We start from the raw sequence: 14,313 nt of genomic DNA on the forward strand, positions 1-14,313 counted from the left end.
ACTAATAGGTTATTTGTCATATATAACTTTAAATATATTGAGCGAGTTCTTTAATTTCTTTGATTTAAAATAGTTTCTCGTCCAGCGCAGTATAGGCGTTGCACATTGTCACTATGGTACCACCGCACGACCGATGCTATAATCTAAAACTACTTCATAAACAGTCGTTCCAAGAATCCACTACAACAAATTGCATCTACAATTTTCAATATATTGTCAACTGTATGGATTCTGACGGTTTATGAATGATTTAATGTTAATATTGTTAATGCTAACTCTATGTCATCAATTATGGACATTCATACGTCTGACACTGAATAGTATCTTCATTGCACAGCCTTCTGAAAAAATCGCTGACATAGTTTTTGTAATATCAAAGAGCTTAGCGTTTAATGTGGGAGGGACTGCACATGAGATCACGTTTTATATTTAGTACACCTTATCTAGTTCGAAAATTGTTATGATATGTTTGTTAGGTTCAATAATTAGCAAATGCGTGTGTAGTTTCTCAATCGCTACAAACTGGTACAAAACAAAATAGAAAACACGGAAGGCGAAATTGCTCGAAATCAAATCTTGTTGCTGCTTTAATATTACAAGAACTTCACAAGATTCGTTGCACAACATGATTGTACTTTCCAAGCATTCTTTCATTGCGAGCGCGCTGAGAAGGGCGTGTCACTTTCATATTGTAACGGCTGTCGCGTAACAAAATGTCGATACAGCATTCAAAGTCGCGATATCGGTGGTCTGTTGTTGTTGTATGTTACAATCGGGTCCGCAACCTCCGGGAGAGTGTTAAGTACGCTGCACTATGCACATAGTAGGTATGAATATATAGTATCTAAATGGCATGCAGAACGCTTGAAATATAATCATTATTGCGCAGCCAATCTTATTTAAGCGTGACTATATTTTACAAAAAAGCTAAAGCATGATGCTAGACAACTTTTACCAGGGCGAGGGCGGTCTATAGGTTCTGTAGCGTCCAAAGTGTACCCGTAAATACCAACTGTTGCTATATAAAGCTAAGAGGCTGTGTGGGAGAGTTACGACATATGTCTGCTCGGCTCTTGTGATGCTACATCTTCGCACGCGCTCAGTCGAGGAACACAGGGCGGTCATGCTCGTCGGCGGGTAGGTATGGTTATAATGTAAAAAGACAAATTAAATTTATACCTTTAGCTTACATGACAGTTCTGGACGTGACATGTTAGTGGTAGTACAAACTGCAACATAATGACCATTAGAGAGTGCGGTTACTGTACGACAAACAAAAGAAAACCAAGTATATTAATTACGACTACGGTGAGTACTTCCAAGTAAGCATCAGAGATAGGTCTCAACAAGTCGTAAGCGGGAACGGAAGCCGCATAGCGAAGCACTTAAGCAATGTCACGAAGAAAATTCGAAATGCATAATTGGCCGAAATGCAAAGTAACTATTGCAAACGAACTGATTTTGAATAAGAAACAATCTAGGCATCGTGACAAAAACCAACCATCTCGAATTTTCTTATCACCACCGTTTCAACTACCAAGTACGCACGTTTCAATTGATCTTTGAAATATTTAAACATCATTAAAATTTGAAATAGTGACTGATTAAGACCCCCTTATCTGCGGTTGATAGTTGACAAAAGCGGAAGGTGAATTTCGGAAATATCTGTTAAAAAGTTAACCACAACATGAAAAAAGTTAATTACACTGTTAAATTTTTGCAATGTGTTAAGTGTTGTTTTCAGTCAACTTTTAAACAGGACGTATAACGGCTTCGTTAATTTAATTCATTTTTGTAAACCTTCACTGACCTCACCGAGCTCGATACAACATCAATTTGGTAAAATTCGCCAGCCCTGCGATGGTCATGGCGGTAATCGCGGAAGTAACGGTCGAGCACAGTCTCTCAGTGAGGGCTTACGACAGGAGATCACTTATACTGAGGATATTATAGTAAGCTGATTATATCTTACCGGGTGTAAGCAAGGCAATACTGTAGAGTGACTTCTTCCACATTTTGGAAAGCAAGTATGTCTCGCTATACATAACTAAAATCGTCAACAAGTAAGTTGTGGCATCAACTGTTCGATTGATTAATATTATTGATATGGTTACAGCACAGTGACTATAATGATTGAAGTGAGTCATGACACCGGTACAGATGGATCGCATTCGTTTATTGATTACTGATCGACAAGCAATGCCGTCGGCTCCGCTTCGTCCAGTTAGCTCCACTCACTGCTTGTCCGAACAATTAGCGGCGTTATGTATACGTGGAACGTACGCCAGCAAGTCCGAGTTATACAGCGCCAAGTTAAACAGTGATACATCTCTTTGCAAGCTGCCTGCTTCAATTGACGGTGTTTGTTTATTCTTCACAAGGAAAATATTTAAGATCCCGTTGTATTTTGTGAAGCTCGTAACAGATATGCGAAAAGAATTATGTACCGCCTGTGGCGAAACTAATTCTTTCTCTATTTCTACAGAAGCGTCGAAGCAAATTTTAGTATTAAAACAATATTTGTTACGAAAATGTACAGAAAACAATCAAGCGTGTGTATTTATAAAGTACTCAAAAAAAACTAATTAGACAAAAACCAAAAAAATGTGAGGCAGCTTTTGCTTGAGTAGCGTATTGATATCGTTCCAAATGACGTTTATTAGCATCGGTAGGAGTGAATTTAAAAAGGCAGGAAGAGGAGATAGTAGATGCAGGTTAGCCGCTACATGCGTATTGCTTAGTTTTAAAAGCGCAGTGGTTAGAGCGAGCGCTCTTGACCCCGTGAACGAAGTATGACGTGGTCTGAAGTTGGTCTGAGAGCGTCGGTGTTCTAGTTAGCTGCCGATAGTGACGATGACTGATCTAGCGTTAATAAGCGTCGGGCGGAGAGAGCGTGGCGCCGGTGAGCCGGGCCGCGGCGCAAGCGTGCGTTGCATTAGTGCGGTGCAGGCGGTAGGCGGCACTCGGCACTCGGCACTCGGGCGTGTCTCACGCGACACTCGTTACCTGTCCGCGCTCGTCCGTGTACACCACATACGGGGCGTTCGGCGGCGCACAGCCTTTCCATCCGAATACAAAAAGCGACAAAAGATTTGCAATGCGGACGACAACCGAAGCGGTCATTCGGAAGGCATGTAACAGAAAGCGTTAAAATAAATAAAAAGTCGGCACGACCGAAAGTAAATGCAGGGTCGATGCACATCTGTTCCTGCGGCACTACGGATGAAACTTCGGCACACATAGCGGAAACGAGGAGCCACTAGTATAATGAGAATAATACCTGATGAGCCAAACGTATAGGGGTGGTGGATTGTATTCCATGCGAAAATTAGAAGGCGGCGGTGTTAGGTGCGGGCTCGCTGCTGCAAGCCGGTAACCACTAGGTACTGGATCGACACAATGGCCAAAGCGCACCCGTGCGGAGCTCCTTCGAGAACAAGCGTGTACGTAGCGGGACTCGGGGTCGACGGACCAAGCGCTCAACTCTCAGTACGACGATACTCACGAGTAACGACGATCGACAAGAGGTAATAAAAAACGTACAGTCATGCAATTCAAGCATTATTATTACCGGAGTCGTAGATACGAGAAATATACACGCATAAGATAATAACGGTGAATAGATAGATATACAATCGAATAGATATAGCGTAAAACTACCGAGACGAGCGAGCTCAACGGGGCTCGCCTCGTCCTTACAGTGATACAATACAAATGTGACAACACGCCTAGCGCTAACCGCCCCGACACACCGGGGCGGGACACTCGCACACGTATGAGTCTCTACGGGGAGACCCCGCGCCCCGCCCCCCGCCCCCGAGCGCGGCGAGCCCGCGCGGCTTATGTGGTCTTCATCTTTTTGTAGGGGTTGACGGCGCCGGCCGCGGCAGCTGCAGCGGCGGCGGCGGCGGCTGCAGACGGCGGCGCCGGCGGCGGCATTGCGTACATGTACGGCGGCTGATAGTAACCCGGCACGGGCACGGGCGGCCAGCCGGGTCGGACCATCAGCGGCCGCACCAGGCCCGGCACGCCGGCGCGCGCCTTTAGCTGCTGACTGTATGCGGCCGCCGCGTGCACCATTGCCGAGTGTTGAGCCGCGAACGCCAGCGCCGCCGCGTAGTTCTTGTGCGCCACCTCCTTGGCCACGGCGGCCGGGTCGGGCGCGGCCGGCTCGGGCTGCGCGGGCGGGCTGGCGGGCTGCGGCGCGGGCAACGCGGGCGCGGGCGCGGGGGCCATCTGCGGCGACGGAGCGGGCGCCACGCTCGCCGCGCTCGGCGGGGCGGACGACGCCGGCACGGAGTACTCACATGACACTGGCACGAACGGCTGCTGCAGTTGCATCAGCTGCTGGTACGTGGTCGCCGGCTGGTACACGGGCATCCCGGCTTTGTCCGCGGCCGGCCGCTTGTACGGCACCACGCCGGGAAACGCCTGCGAATGGAAACACGTGCGTCGGACGATAGTTTTGTGGTATGACGGTGAGCTGTGCCGTTTCTTCGCGGCGATACTTACGAAGTTATCATAATAGAAGGATCCGACGCTTTTCATGTCCATCTGAAACGAGAAACAAACGGTTGAACGGAAGATCTTGGGCTTGGGTGTTCGAACGCGAGCGTGCGGGCGGCGCGCGCCGAGCGGCGGGGGCGGCCGGTCGGCGCGCGGCGCGTCGCCGCGGGCGGGCGGGGCGGTGGGGGCAGGATGGGGTCGCGCGGAGGGAGCGTGCGGGCGGGAGGGGAGCGGAGCAGGGCGGAGGTAAGCGTGCAAAGCTGGCGGTTGTACCGGTGGCGGCTCGAGATCGGCGGGTGCCGGCCGCTTCTTGCCGGGCTCCGAGGTCGCGCTCGCCGCCGGTTGCTGCGCTGCGGCGGCCGTCTACGTGAAGCGAAGCGTCGCAGGACGGGACAGAAACAATAACGATGTAATAGATGCACAGAATACACCTAAAGCTCGGCGTAAGGTGATATTATGCGAAAGATAAAAAATTAAAAGTGAAGCGTGAGTGCGACGGAAGCGTGGCGCGCAAGTAGAGGCCGCGGCCGAACGAACGGAACAGAAGAAGCTCTGCGAACAGAAGCGGCGTCACGGCGGCCGAGCCTATGCGCAAATAGAGAAGCGGCGAGCGAGCGAGCGAGGCGAGAGCGTGCAGCCAGGTGGCGTACCGCGCCGCGCGCCTGCGCCTTAAGGTGCGCCTGCAGGTGCAGGGGAGGGTGGAAATAGCGGCAGGGGTCTCGGACGCAGCGGCCCTTGACGGCGTCCATGCACACCGTGACACAGCCGTCCTCGCGCGCAGCCACGGGCGGCGGCGGATGCGCGAAGCGACACTCGGACTCGGCGCGCTTGCACGCGCCGCGCTGGAACTCCCGGCACACCTGCACCACCACACACGCCTCACACCACGCCCGCACCGAGACCGCAACGATGCCGCCGCCACACCGTCGCCGCGACCCATTCCCAATGCGCCGCGCCTACTCTCACTCTACCTTCACTCGCTTTGGGATTCGCGCCTAATGTACTATTTACACCCATTCGGTTTGTTTGACTACTATTCTACATCTTAGCAGGTTAATAAATTGCAAGGTAAATGAACTTTGGGATACTTTACAATGTGAACTTTGTGTCAGTAATATATTCGATCTCTACCGGACGCCGCTTGAAATTTCATTAGAACTTTGTTTTTAATTAATTAACGCATCCGTCGCATATATCTGTACTTTGGCAACGTTTCTTCCCTTTAAAATTGTACCATAATAATGGTTGGGGACTACTTGGTTATCGGATATTAAGCTTAGACACCACACTGTTGATGCAAATCGAAATTTCAATTGGTTACAATTTATGCCGCAGAACTGATTTAACATCAAATATCAAATTGAATATTGAAAATTGGGGCAGATGGATGTGGAACGAATGGCAGCAGAGTGCGCAGCACCAGTGGGTGTCGACGCACGCGGGGGTAAGCGAGTGCTGCTCGTGAAGCGCACGCGCACACGCGGGACGGACAAGGGCTTCTTAGCCGGAGTTACAAGAGGAGACCGACAACATTTTGAAACAATCGAAACTAATGTCCTTCCTGCGTTAATGACATTACTTCTAAAATATACGAGGTTCTGAATGTTGCTAAATTTGTCGGTCCCTCGCACACGTGGCCACATCAGACAAGCGCTACTCGGGTAGATGGCGACAAGAGTTTGAATGTGTATATCTGTATATGTAGTGCGGAGCGGTGATTACCTCGAGGCGGTCGGTGCGCGGCAGCTTCTGCTGCAGCACAGGTTGCTGCATGACGCCAAGCGGCGAGGCGGCGGCGGCTGCCGGGTCGTGGCCCAGCACGGCCGGCACCAGCTGCGGCGCATAGTACTGCGCGTACGTCGACCCCACGCCCGGCACACCGGACAGGTACGGCGACGTCGCCTGCACAATCACACACAACCGTCTCAGCAAATAGCATACCGACAGACTCTGTGGATGCTTTCTATGCAACATTATAATTTCAATAACCTAATGCAAGCTCAAAATGTCAATAAAATACTACAAAAGCAACCATTACCCCAGTGACTCGCCTTACAATACAGTGTTAGTTGATTGTGAATTTACGTTAGCCAAGATAAGCATTAGCATGCACTGTTAGAGTTTCGAAACATTAGGTAGGTAAATGAAGCATACGGTTCTCTCTTCGTCTAGCTACCCACCGGCCACCGCAAAGATATGGATAAAGGAACGGACGAGGTAGTTGAAATATTTGAGTAAATGCGACGTACAGAGTGATAAACGGGAAGGTGGCGCGAGGTAGCCGGCGGCGATGCGAGGCGCTCGGCGGCTGTTACCTGCGGGGCGAGCAAGGCGAGACTGATGGGGTCCAGCGCGGCGAGGTGGCCCGCAGCCGCACCAGCGCCGCCCACGCCGCCCACCTCGACACACAACCACACAACACGCTACTCATCGTGCGAGGACCGCCGCCCGAGCGGGCCTCTCCTCCTCGTGCTACTAACGCAGTACCGTTGCAATACTATTGCACCCGCGCGCCCGCGTCACGGGGCGGGAGGTGCGCCGGGCCGCAATCTTAGCGAGGGTGAGAACAGTGAGGAGTACAACGTTTCAGTGATTAAATTTGCATTACCACTTATACCCAGTTCATACAAATGTGAGTAATTTCGGAGTAGTCATGCCACTTTAAAAAAATTATATGAACATGCTCAAGCCGTGGAGAGCGATCGGCCGTCGGTGGCGGAGTTTAAGTTGTGCCCGATGGATATTTTACATAATATAGATATACGTATATACATCTATACCACGCATTTAAGTGCAGTAAAATAATTAACAGATCCAGCGATTACATTTATTCGTCTAAGTTTCATTTTGTTTAGCAATGCCACTACTCGCGGCAAAAGTTTAAATTAAAGCGGTAAAACTTTATGCGAGAGCAGTTGTATCACTTCGAAGAAAGTAAATCATCATTAACTTTCCACATGTGGGTACATCATTAAGTTTCCAAGAACACTTCTCAATGTTATCGAGTCAATTTACTCTGTAAAGACAACATCACCCAGGCAATTAAAATTTCAATTGCACTACCATTAGCTATGCTTTAAGATCTGGCAAGGCACAACTTAAACGGGATGCTTTAAAAATTCTACGTGTTTATATTAAGATAGAAACGCTTAAAAGGTACAGGGTAGCGAGTACACCGAAAGCAGCGTGTTGCGTGCAGAGTACGTACCTATTGAAGACCGATCGCTCAAAGCGTTTATTTAGTGAGATTAGGGATAAAGTGGCGGCACTAACCACGGCTGGCACTTGACCAGGCAGCACCTGGCCCGGTGTCAGGCCCATCTGCTGCATCAGGGCGTTCTTCAGCGCCAGGTGGTTCCGGCCGTTGATGAGCAGCTGATCCTTAAGGTGCTGCGGCGGGTGGAAGTACTTGCAAGGCGGCTTCTCGCGGTTACACCGCCCCTGGAATCAGGAGAAAGAGACTAATGAATATTTTAATTAATCCATATACGTGTGTACTTTATGTGTAAGCTTTTTCATTGCGGTGCTTACATTTTTACATCGACTGGTGACATGGTAACTTTTCTGATAGCGTAGATTAAAATCTCTTGTTATTGGAAACTTTGGCGATATTCTGAGTGACATCAATCCGCATCTGTGCCTACTTAACTCATCACAACTAGTTTTTAAGTGTAAAGGAGAAAGTAAACTTTGCCATCGTCAAAGATACAAATGAATTGTTTTTATAAAAACGCCTATAATTCTATAAAAAACAAAAATCAAGGAAGATAGGCTTAATTAGCGAACTTAAAAATCAATAAATATAGTATACACACCGTGTATATAACATTTAGCTTTATACTCGTATATAACACACATGTTTTGTGTATAATTGAATCTTTAGTGATGTCAAATGATTTGGGACGTCTAGAGGCGACACGAGCGCGAGTCCGATTATTTTTGTCGTCAATGAGGCGAGAGATAATTGCTTCTCGGAATCGAAACCCTCCTCCGCCGCACCCGTCTATGATGATTTATTTACATTCGCGTAATTAACTGTCGCACTACGTGACGGGAAGGGCTTCGCGGGCGTTTTATCGCCGCATAGCGGAGCCTTCGCATCGTATTCTGTTATAAAAGAGAAAATGAAATAGATGCAAAAAGATAATTATTATATATTTAAAATTCGAGATAGCAACTCAGCCGACGATAAGGTTCGTGTTGGCCTAAGCTTTAATGTGAATTGCTAATTTATTTTCCTTGTGTAGGTATGGATTGAAGTCGATAACAGTGACCTAGATATCAGAGAATATTTTCATTCAACATTAACGAAACATGTCTTAATTTATTAATGTTCTACTTTAAAATTTGTTAAAAGAGTGAAGAGGGCAGCGGGATATAATCACAGAGGCCGAGCTCCGCGGACTCTACTCGATGGAATCATATGCAGGCGCTCAAAATTTTGCCCGTTATTAAACTTTAGCGATGCGTGGTGCAACTGTAGTGGAAGTCGTCGGTTGCATTTAGATTAACTTGTTACTGCCAGGCATAATGTTAGTTGGACGGTCCTCTCCGCTAAGTTTGGGATAAAGTTATTATTTCCTGTTACTCTGCGCCGTCTACTTTAACCGAGTTTCGATTTCTAGCGACCGTTTGTGTAACTTGAATGGGTGATCACGTTTGAATCGTAACTATGATAACTTGGTTCGGTTTATCAAACTACCATTTGTCGGCGCCGCCGTACGACAATTACTAAGTTTGCGGTTCACGGGGGTCTATTGCGGGCCGTCTTCGGGAACGAGATTTTTACTTTGGTCGCTAAAAGATAGAGCGTTAAATACGCAACACTAGCGGGTCAGCTCTGCCCACGTACTGACGCCCACTCACGCGCACAAACTATATTTAAAGTATTACTCGCTTCTCGTTTTTACTTCGAATAAATTAAATTCTAACGTGATGTTACAAAATCTGGTAGCAAATATGATTGTTAAAGTTTCTTAATTGCAATAACAAGTATAACCAAAGGTTTCTTCTAGTAGAACGTTTTTATACAAGTAGAAGGTTAGACAAAAAATGTTCGACTTTTCGACACCTCCAAAAATAATAATTTTTTAGTTGATGCAAGCCACTGCTTCAACTGTAGTATTAAACTAAAAATTGTTATTTAAGATAACTGGCAATAGATTTTGAACTGAAAATGTGAGCACTATTCAATATAAAGTTCATATACGGTATTAGGCGGCAGATCGAGCTCGGCGGGGTGTTCCGCGGCGAGCGTACAGATTAAAGAGGCATGTTCATTTTACAAACGGACTCATTACTAAAGGCACGTCGCACGTAACATTTTGTCCCAGTAACGGATATCGAGCGCATGCAGGTACACGGCGATTAGCGTGACGGATGCCCACGCGGATACAAATGGCCTCATCGCCTGAGACGGATGGCCGGCTGCCCGCCCTGCCGCCCGCCCTCCGCGCGCATTATCACATTAATTGCTATCCGATCACTTCTGTCCGTTCGCATGTGCGCCAAATGCATGTGCATCCATTCTAGTTTAATCTACATTTTAAGTGATTAGGTTAGAGACATTTCGAATGGCTGTGTACATGTTTTGAAGTGTTTGTGCCTACCATTTTTAATAATTATTATATGCCGTATAAATACAGACCAGAGTACTTGTATAGGCGTAATAAAGACAAGTAGATTATTTTCTATTATGTCGAATTATTTTAGGCAGAAATAACCTACTTTAACAAGAATGAAATAAGTGACATCATTCCACTATTGAAAAAAACTATAAGGGAGAGAAGTTTGCAAATATTGAAGGGAGTTCAGAGGGTTTAGTGGCGTCGGGTGGGCAATAACCGGCCAAAACTAATAACATTTTTGTGATAGCGAGCGAGACGAGCGAACCGAGCGCGCTTCCCTATCCGTGTCCTTCATCACGCAACAATGCACACTTGCAACACAAAAGTTTCTTGCAACCACCTATTTCTTATAAGGTTTGAAGACTTGAAGTATAGTGTATAGTGAAGCTAGCGCAAGTAGTGCCGGATTACAGCCGGTAAAAGCGAAATCTGTGAACGCAAACGTCAATGGACAGCAGTGAATATGACTCATTGAGTTAAGTAAGGCGGCAACTGTAATGCGTATATCAAATGATCCTCGAGCCTTCAGCTCGACCATCGCCACGCGTCACCGTCCTTGCTGCTATTTATCGTCGTTCGCTACCAGAGTGGACAACTTACGTGAATATCTAATTTTAATCCACGAATAAATGAGAGCAACAGAAAACATTGTCCTTGATTAATCAATCAATACTCGTGCGGGACACTCGTTTGTCTACAGCATTTCGTTATCTCTCGTAGACGACGTAATTAAATTGTAGCTCGAACATCAGAAAGTCTGTGAATTAAATAGGATATAAAGAACAGATGTCGAGAGTGGCATGTCAGTGGCTAATCGATCTATCGATCACAACTGATATATTGGCGACACGCCGCCGACAGAGCGTGGCGGGCAAGCACGCGCGTCGCGCTCAACTATTTTACTATTGGCCGACCCCCCACGCGCCGGACAAATCGACGCACGAGGAAAACAATGGGCGAATGATTCGATGAATGACACGCTCACGCCGCACTCCGAACCCACTTGTACGCGCGTATGCGGCTGCCAAAAATGTTCATGATGTCAAATGGGGACAGGAATAGAATCGGCCGGTGAGATGTGCCAACTCTCCCACCTGTGTATAAATAAGCTTAGACACTATGTATACCATCTATTTGTCTGAGGTATGTGGATACTATTTTTGATTTTTCTTAACAAACTTTTATTATTTTTTTTATATATTCGCTCTTCTTTCTTTCGATTACAAATTAAAAATTTTCTGTTGTGGTGCAAAATATTTTTGTTAGTATTTATTTTGAAATTTCGCTGGCGGACTCAAATAAGTAAGGTTGCTTCCTCAAATAAAAATATATTTATTTTAGTTTTTTTATCAATTTGACTTGAGGCAGAAAGAAAACGTAAGTCTTCAACTAAACAACAGAAGCAATAAACCCGATTACCAGCTCTGTACGATTCCGGACGCCGCAAATAATTTTTGTGACAATTCAAAACGAGGGAAACGTAAAATCTAATTTGCCAAATTTTGCGGCTGGAAAGGGAATTAGGTAAGTAAAGTCAATTCTGAAAGTAAGTAGAATTTGAATTTAAAATGATTTATAGAAGAGCAGGGGAGTGGCTAATGAGCCGTCACGCGAGAGGGGCTTGTGTTTACGTCTTGCGTTCGTCGCCGCTTTTTTTATTCATCTCTATGCGCTAAATAACGCGTGTTTATTATGTCGTCGCTGCCTTTAAGCCTCATTTTGACAGCTATAATCATAATTATATTTATTGTTTTCCCAGAGAACAATGAAGCCCACTCAAGCACAAAAACACACTTTTAAAGAAGACTCAAAGTAAGAATTATTCACTCTGCTAAAGTTCCCAACAAGTTTGCGCCGCGGTGCCGTAGCTTAACGTTAAAATATGCATCCCGTGCGCGGAGTTATCTCGGCCACTTTTGCCGTAGCCGCCGCCGGCCGGTCAGCCGTTGTTTATCCCGGCTTTAATATTAGTTGCCCACTTTTAAACGCTAATCTCGAGACATACAATCTTTTTCCTTCATAAACGTCCGTTCTCATATTTCTCATGAAGTATGATGGCGCGTATGTATGCTTGTAGTAGAAATTTGTTTCAAACATCAGTAATCTATGTATCCCAAATTGAATCAGCAAGTTATAGAACATAAAATTATATTCTTTTCTTGTCGTTTTGCTCAGCTAGTGCACGGAACCGAAAATATAATTAATGTTAAAAAAAACCAAAGCATGAATAATACTTAAGATCTATGATATATCACTGTTTTATTTTGATAAGCTGAGTGAAATATATTGAAATGTTGAGAGATGCTCGTAACTAGCAGTGGATGACAAGGTCAGTGTTTTTGGGAGGTAATAAAGCGGCGGGAGCGCGGAGGCCCCGCGGCTGCGAGATTAATGCAACGGAAGCAGGTACGACCTCTCCAGGTGTTTCATTAAATTGCGCACGGCGCCTCGGCCGGCTCGTACGGCCATTATGAAAGCTGCAAGCTCGAGGGCCATTCGCTTTAAGAACGCCCGCGCCACTTTGTAACAGCCTTAATGAATCTTGTTACTTATAGGCTCGCGTAAATTGCCTGTTTTACTAAGGCGCCAAGACACGCTAAGGAAAGGCACGGACTCGGCAAGCACCAGACATACAAAATCTCGGCACGCCTTATTTATAGGAGACAATTTAACAATCATGCCTAAATAAACTAGTGAACTATCTTTGGTATTTTCTAGAATTTTACATTAATTTGCTATATTTTTTCATCTATGACTACTAGTGAATTTTGGTTGGGAAGAATAAACTGTATACAAATTACAACTTCGCTTCCCGCGCTTTGTGAAGTCTAAAAACTTTGATATGTCTTCAACTCAGAATTACCGCATCAACGGAATCGATCAACGAATTTATTAAGACGACTTCAGAATATTATTAAATTAGACCGTCTGCAATACCTAGCCTTATTTATATGTATTAAAAGGTTACATGGAAGTCGGTCTGAGAAGCAAGATAAGCGTCATTAGGAAAGGAAGCGCATTGCAAAGTGTCTGAAGCGACGTCATCGGCAGCCTGCTAACCGGTTTAGCTAGCCCGATGCAGTAATTAGTGTAAGCAGATCGACGGAGCACCGTAACGCCTCCTTCCGACTCATATACTTCTACTCGTTCGTACGTCTATTTGCGAAACACGTTCGCTTAAGTTTAGAAATAAAGTATTTTTTGGACTTTCGACACCGGGTATCTGTTATAGTTGCAAACAATAAGAGTTGAGAGATCGACAAGCGTTTCTAGGACGTTCCCGTAACGGTGTCTTTGTCTTTGTGTTCCGAGTTAATAGGAAACGATGAGATGAATATCGAGCTCTGCCTCTGAACTGGCCGATTTGAGTGCCCCATAACAAATCCTGAATGTTATATTATACATGCCATAATAATAGCTCTGAACACAATTTAAATGTCAGTAATTATATAAGCAAAAATGAAAATATACTAAAAAGAAAGGCGATAACTGCCAAGCAAAACGAACTACAAAATAAAGAGCCTTTAGTTGGTGCGATAAGAGAAGTTTAAGGGGAGTTTTCGGGTGCGGGTCGGACCGATAAATTGGGCGGCAGTTAATTATGATCTCGGGCGGCATCTTGCAGGCGGCTAATGTCCCGGACTCGTTTAATGCGCGAACTTGTAGTCTCAGCTCCGGCGGGCGTGATAAATTTCCATCTACGTCCCGGGTCGACCCTCAGGTGCCGCCTGCGTGCTGCTGCTGCCTCATTACTTAATAATAAAATCACGTAAACCTTTTGCTCAGCTGCAGCTGTTATCTGTCCAAATACTAAACTGTTAGAGAAGTAAAAAGTCCTGTAAATGTGAACGTACGTTAACTCCAACACCGCACACTACCAGTTGCTTAATTTTGAAAACTTACTTAACATGTTCACATAAATCAAATTTCTTAACAGAGCCGAGTTATTACTACGATGATTTACGACGTAAGACAAAAGTTAGTTCGCTTTGTGTTAATCTCAAGACGATAGACTTCAATTTTAAAGTTACAGTTTAAAACTTTCGTAACATAAGCTATATGGTATTTTACTTTTGATTTAACAGAAAGTACGTAACTCTGCGAGGAATTTGCATTTTAAGTTATTAGAAACTCGTTGAAGACTTATTATTGTGTTTAACAGCGTAAGTTTGGCCACAGT

General features: G+C 45.5%; 1 protein-coding gene across 7 annotated transcripts in view; it reads right to left on the reverse strand.

Moving 5' to 3' along the window:
• mbl (muscleblind) overlaps positions 1–14,313 on the reverse strand; it is a 122,759-nt gene that overhangs the window by 1,079 nt on the left and 107,367 nt on the right. For 2 of the 7 annotated variants that reach the window (XM_068765372.1, XM_068765371.1), the window contains 6 exons: positions 7,780–7,947; positions 6,756–6,905; positions 6,229–6,408; positions 4,780–4,869; positions 4,513–4,554; positions 349–4,431 (listed from right to left, as the gene is read on the reverse strand). In XM_068765372.1, coding sequence (XP_068621473.1) covers positions 3,841–4,431; positions 4,513–4,554; positions 4,780–4,869; positions 6,229–6,408; positions 6,756–6,905; positions 7,780–7,947 — 1,221 coding nt within the window. In that variant the 3' untranslated portion in view covers positions 349–3,840. Of the gene's footprint in view, positions 1–348; positions 4,432–4,512; positions 4,555–4,779; positions 4,870–6,228; positions 6,409–6,755; positions 6,906–7,779; positions 7,948–14,313 lie in introns of those variants that run through there. The other 5 variants (XR_011107517.1, XM_068765373.1, XR_011107518.1 and 2 more) reach the window with 5 other exon arrangements.

This window comes from Battus philenor, unplaced genomic scaffold (genome assembly GCF_028537555.1).
Source record: "Battus philenor isolate CCGP_79_NKW_IND1 unplaced genomic scaffold, ilBatPhil1.0.hap1 SCAF_2, whole genome shotgun sequence".
Taxonomy (NCBI): domain Eukaryota; kingdom Metazoa; phylum Arthropoda; class Insecta; order Lepidoptera; family Papilionidae; genus Battus; species Battus philenor.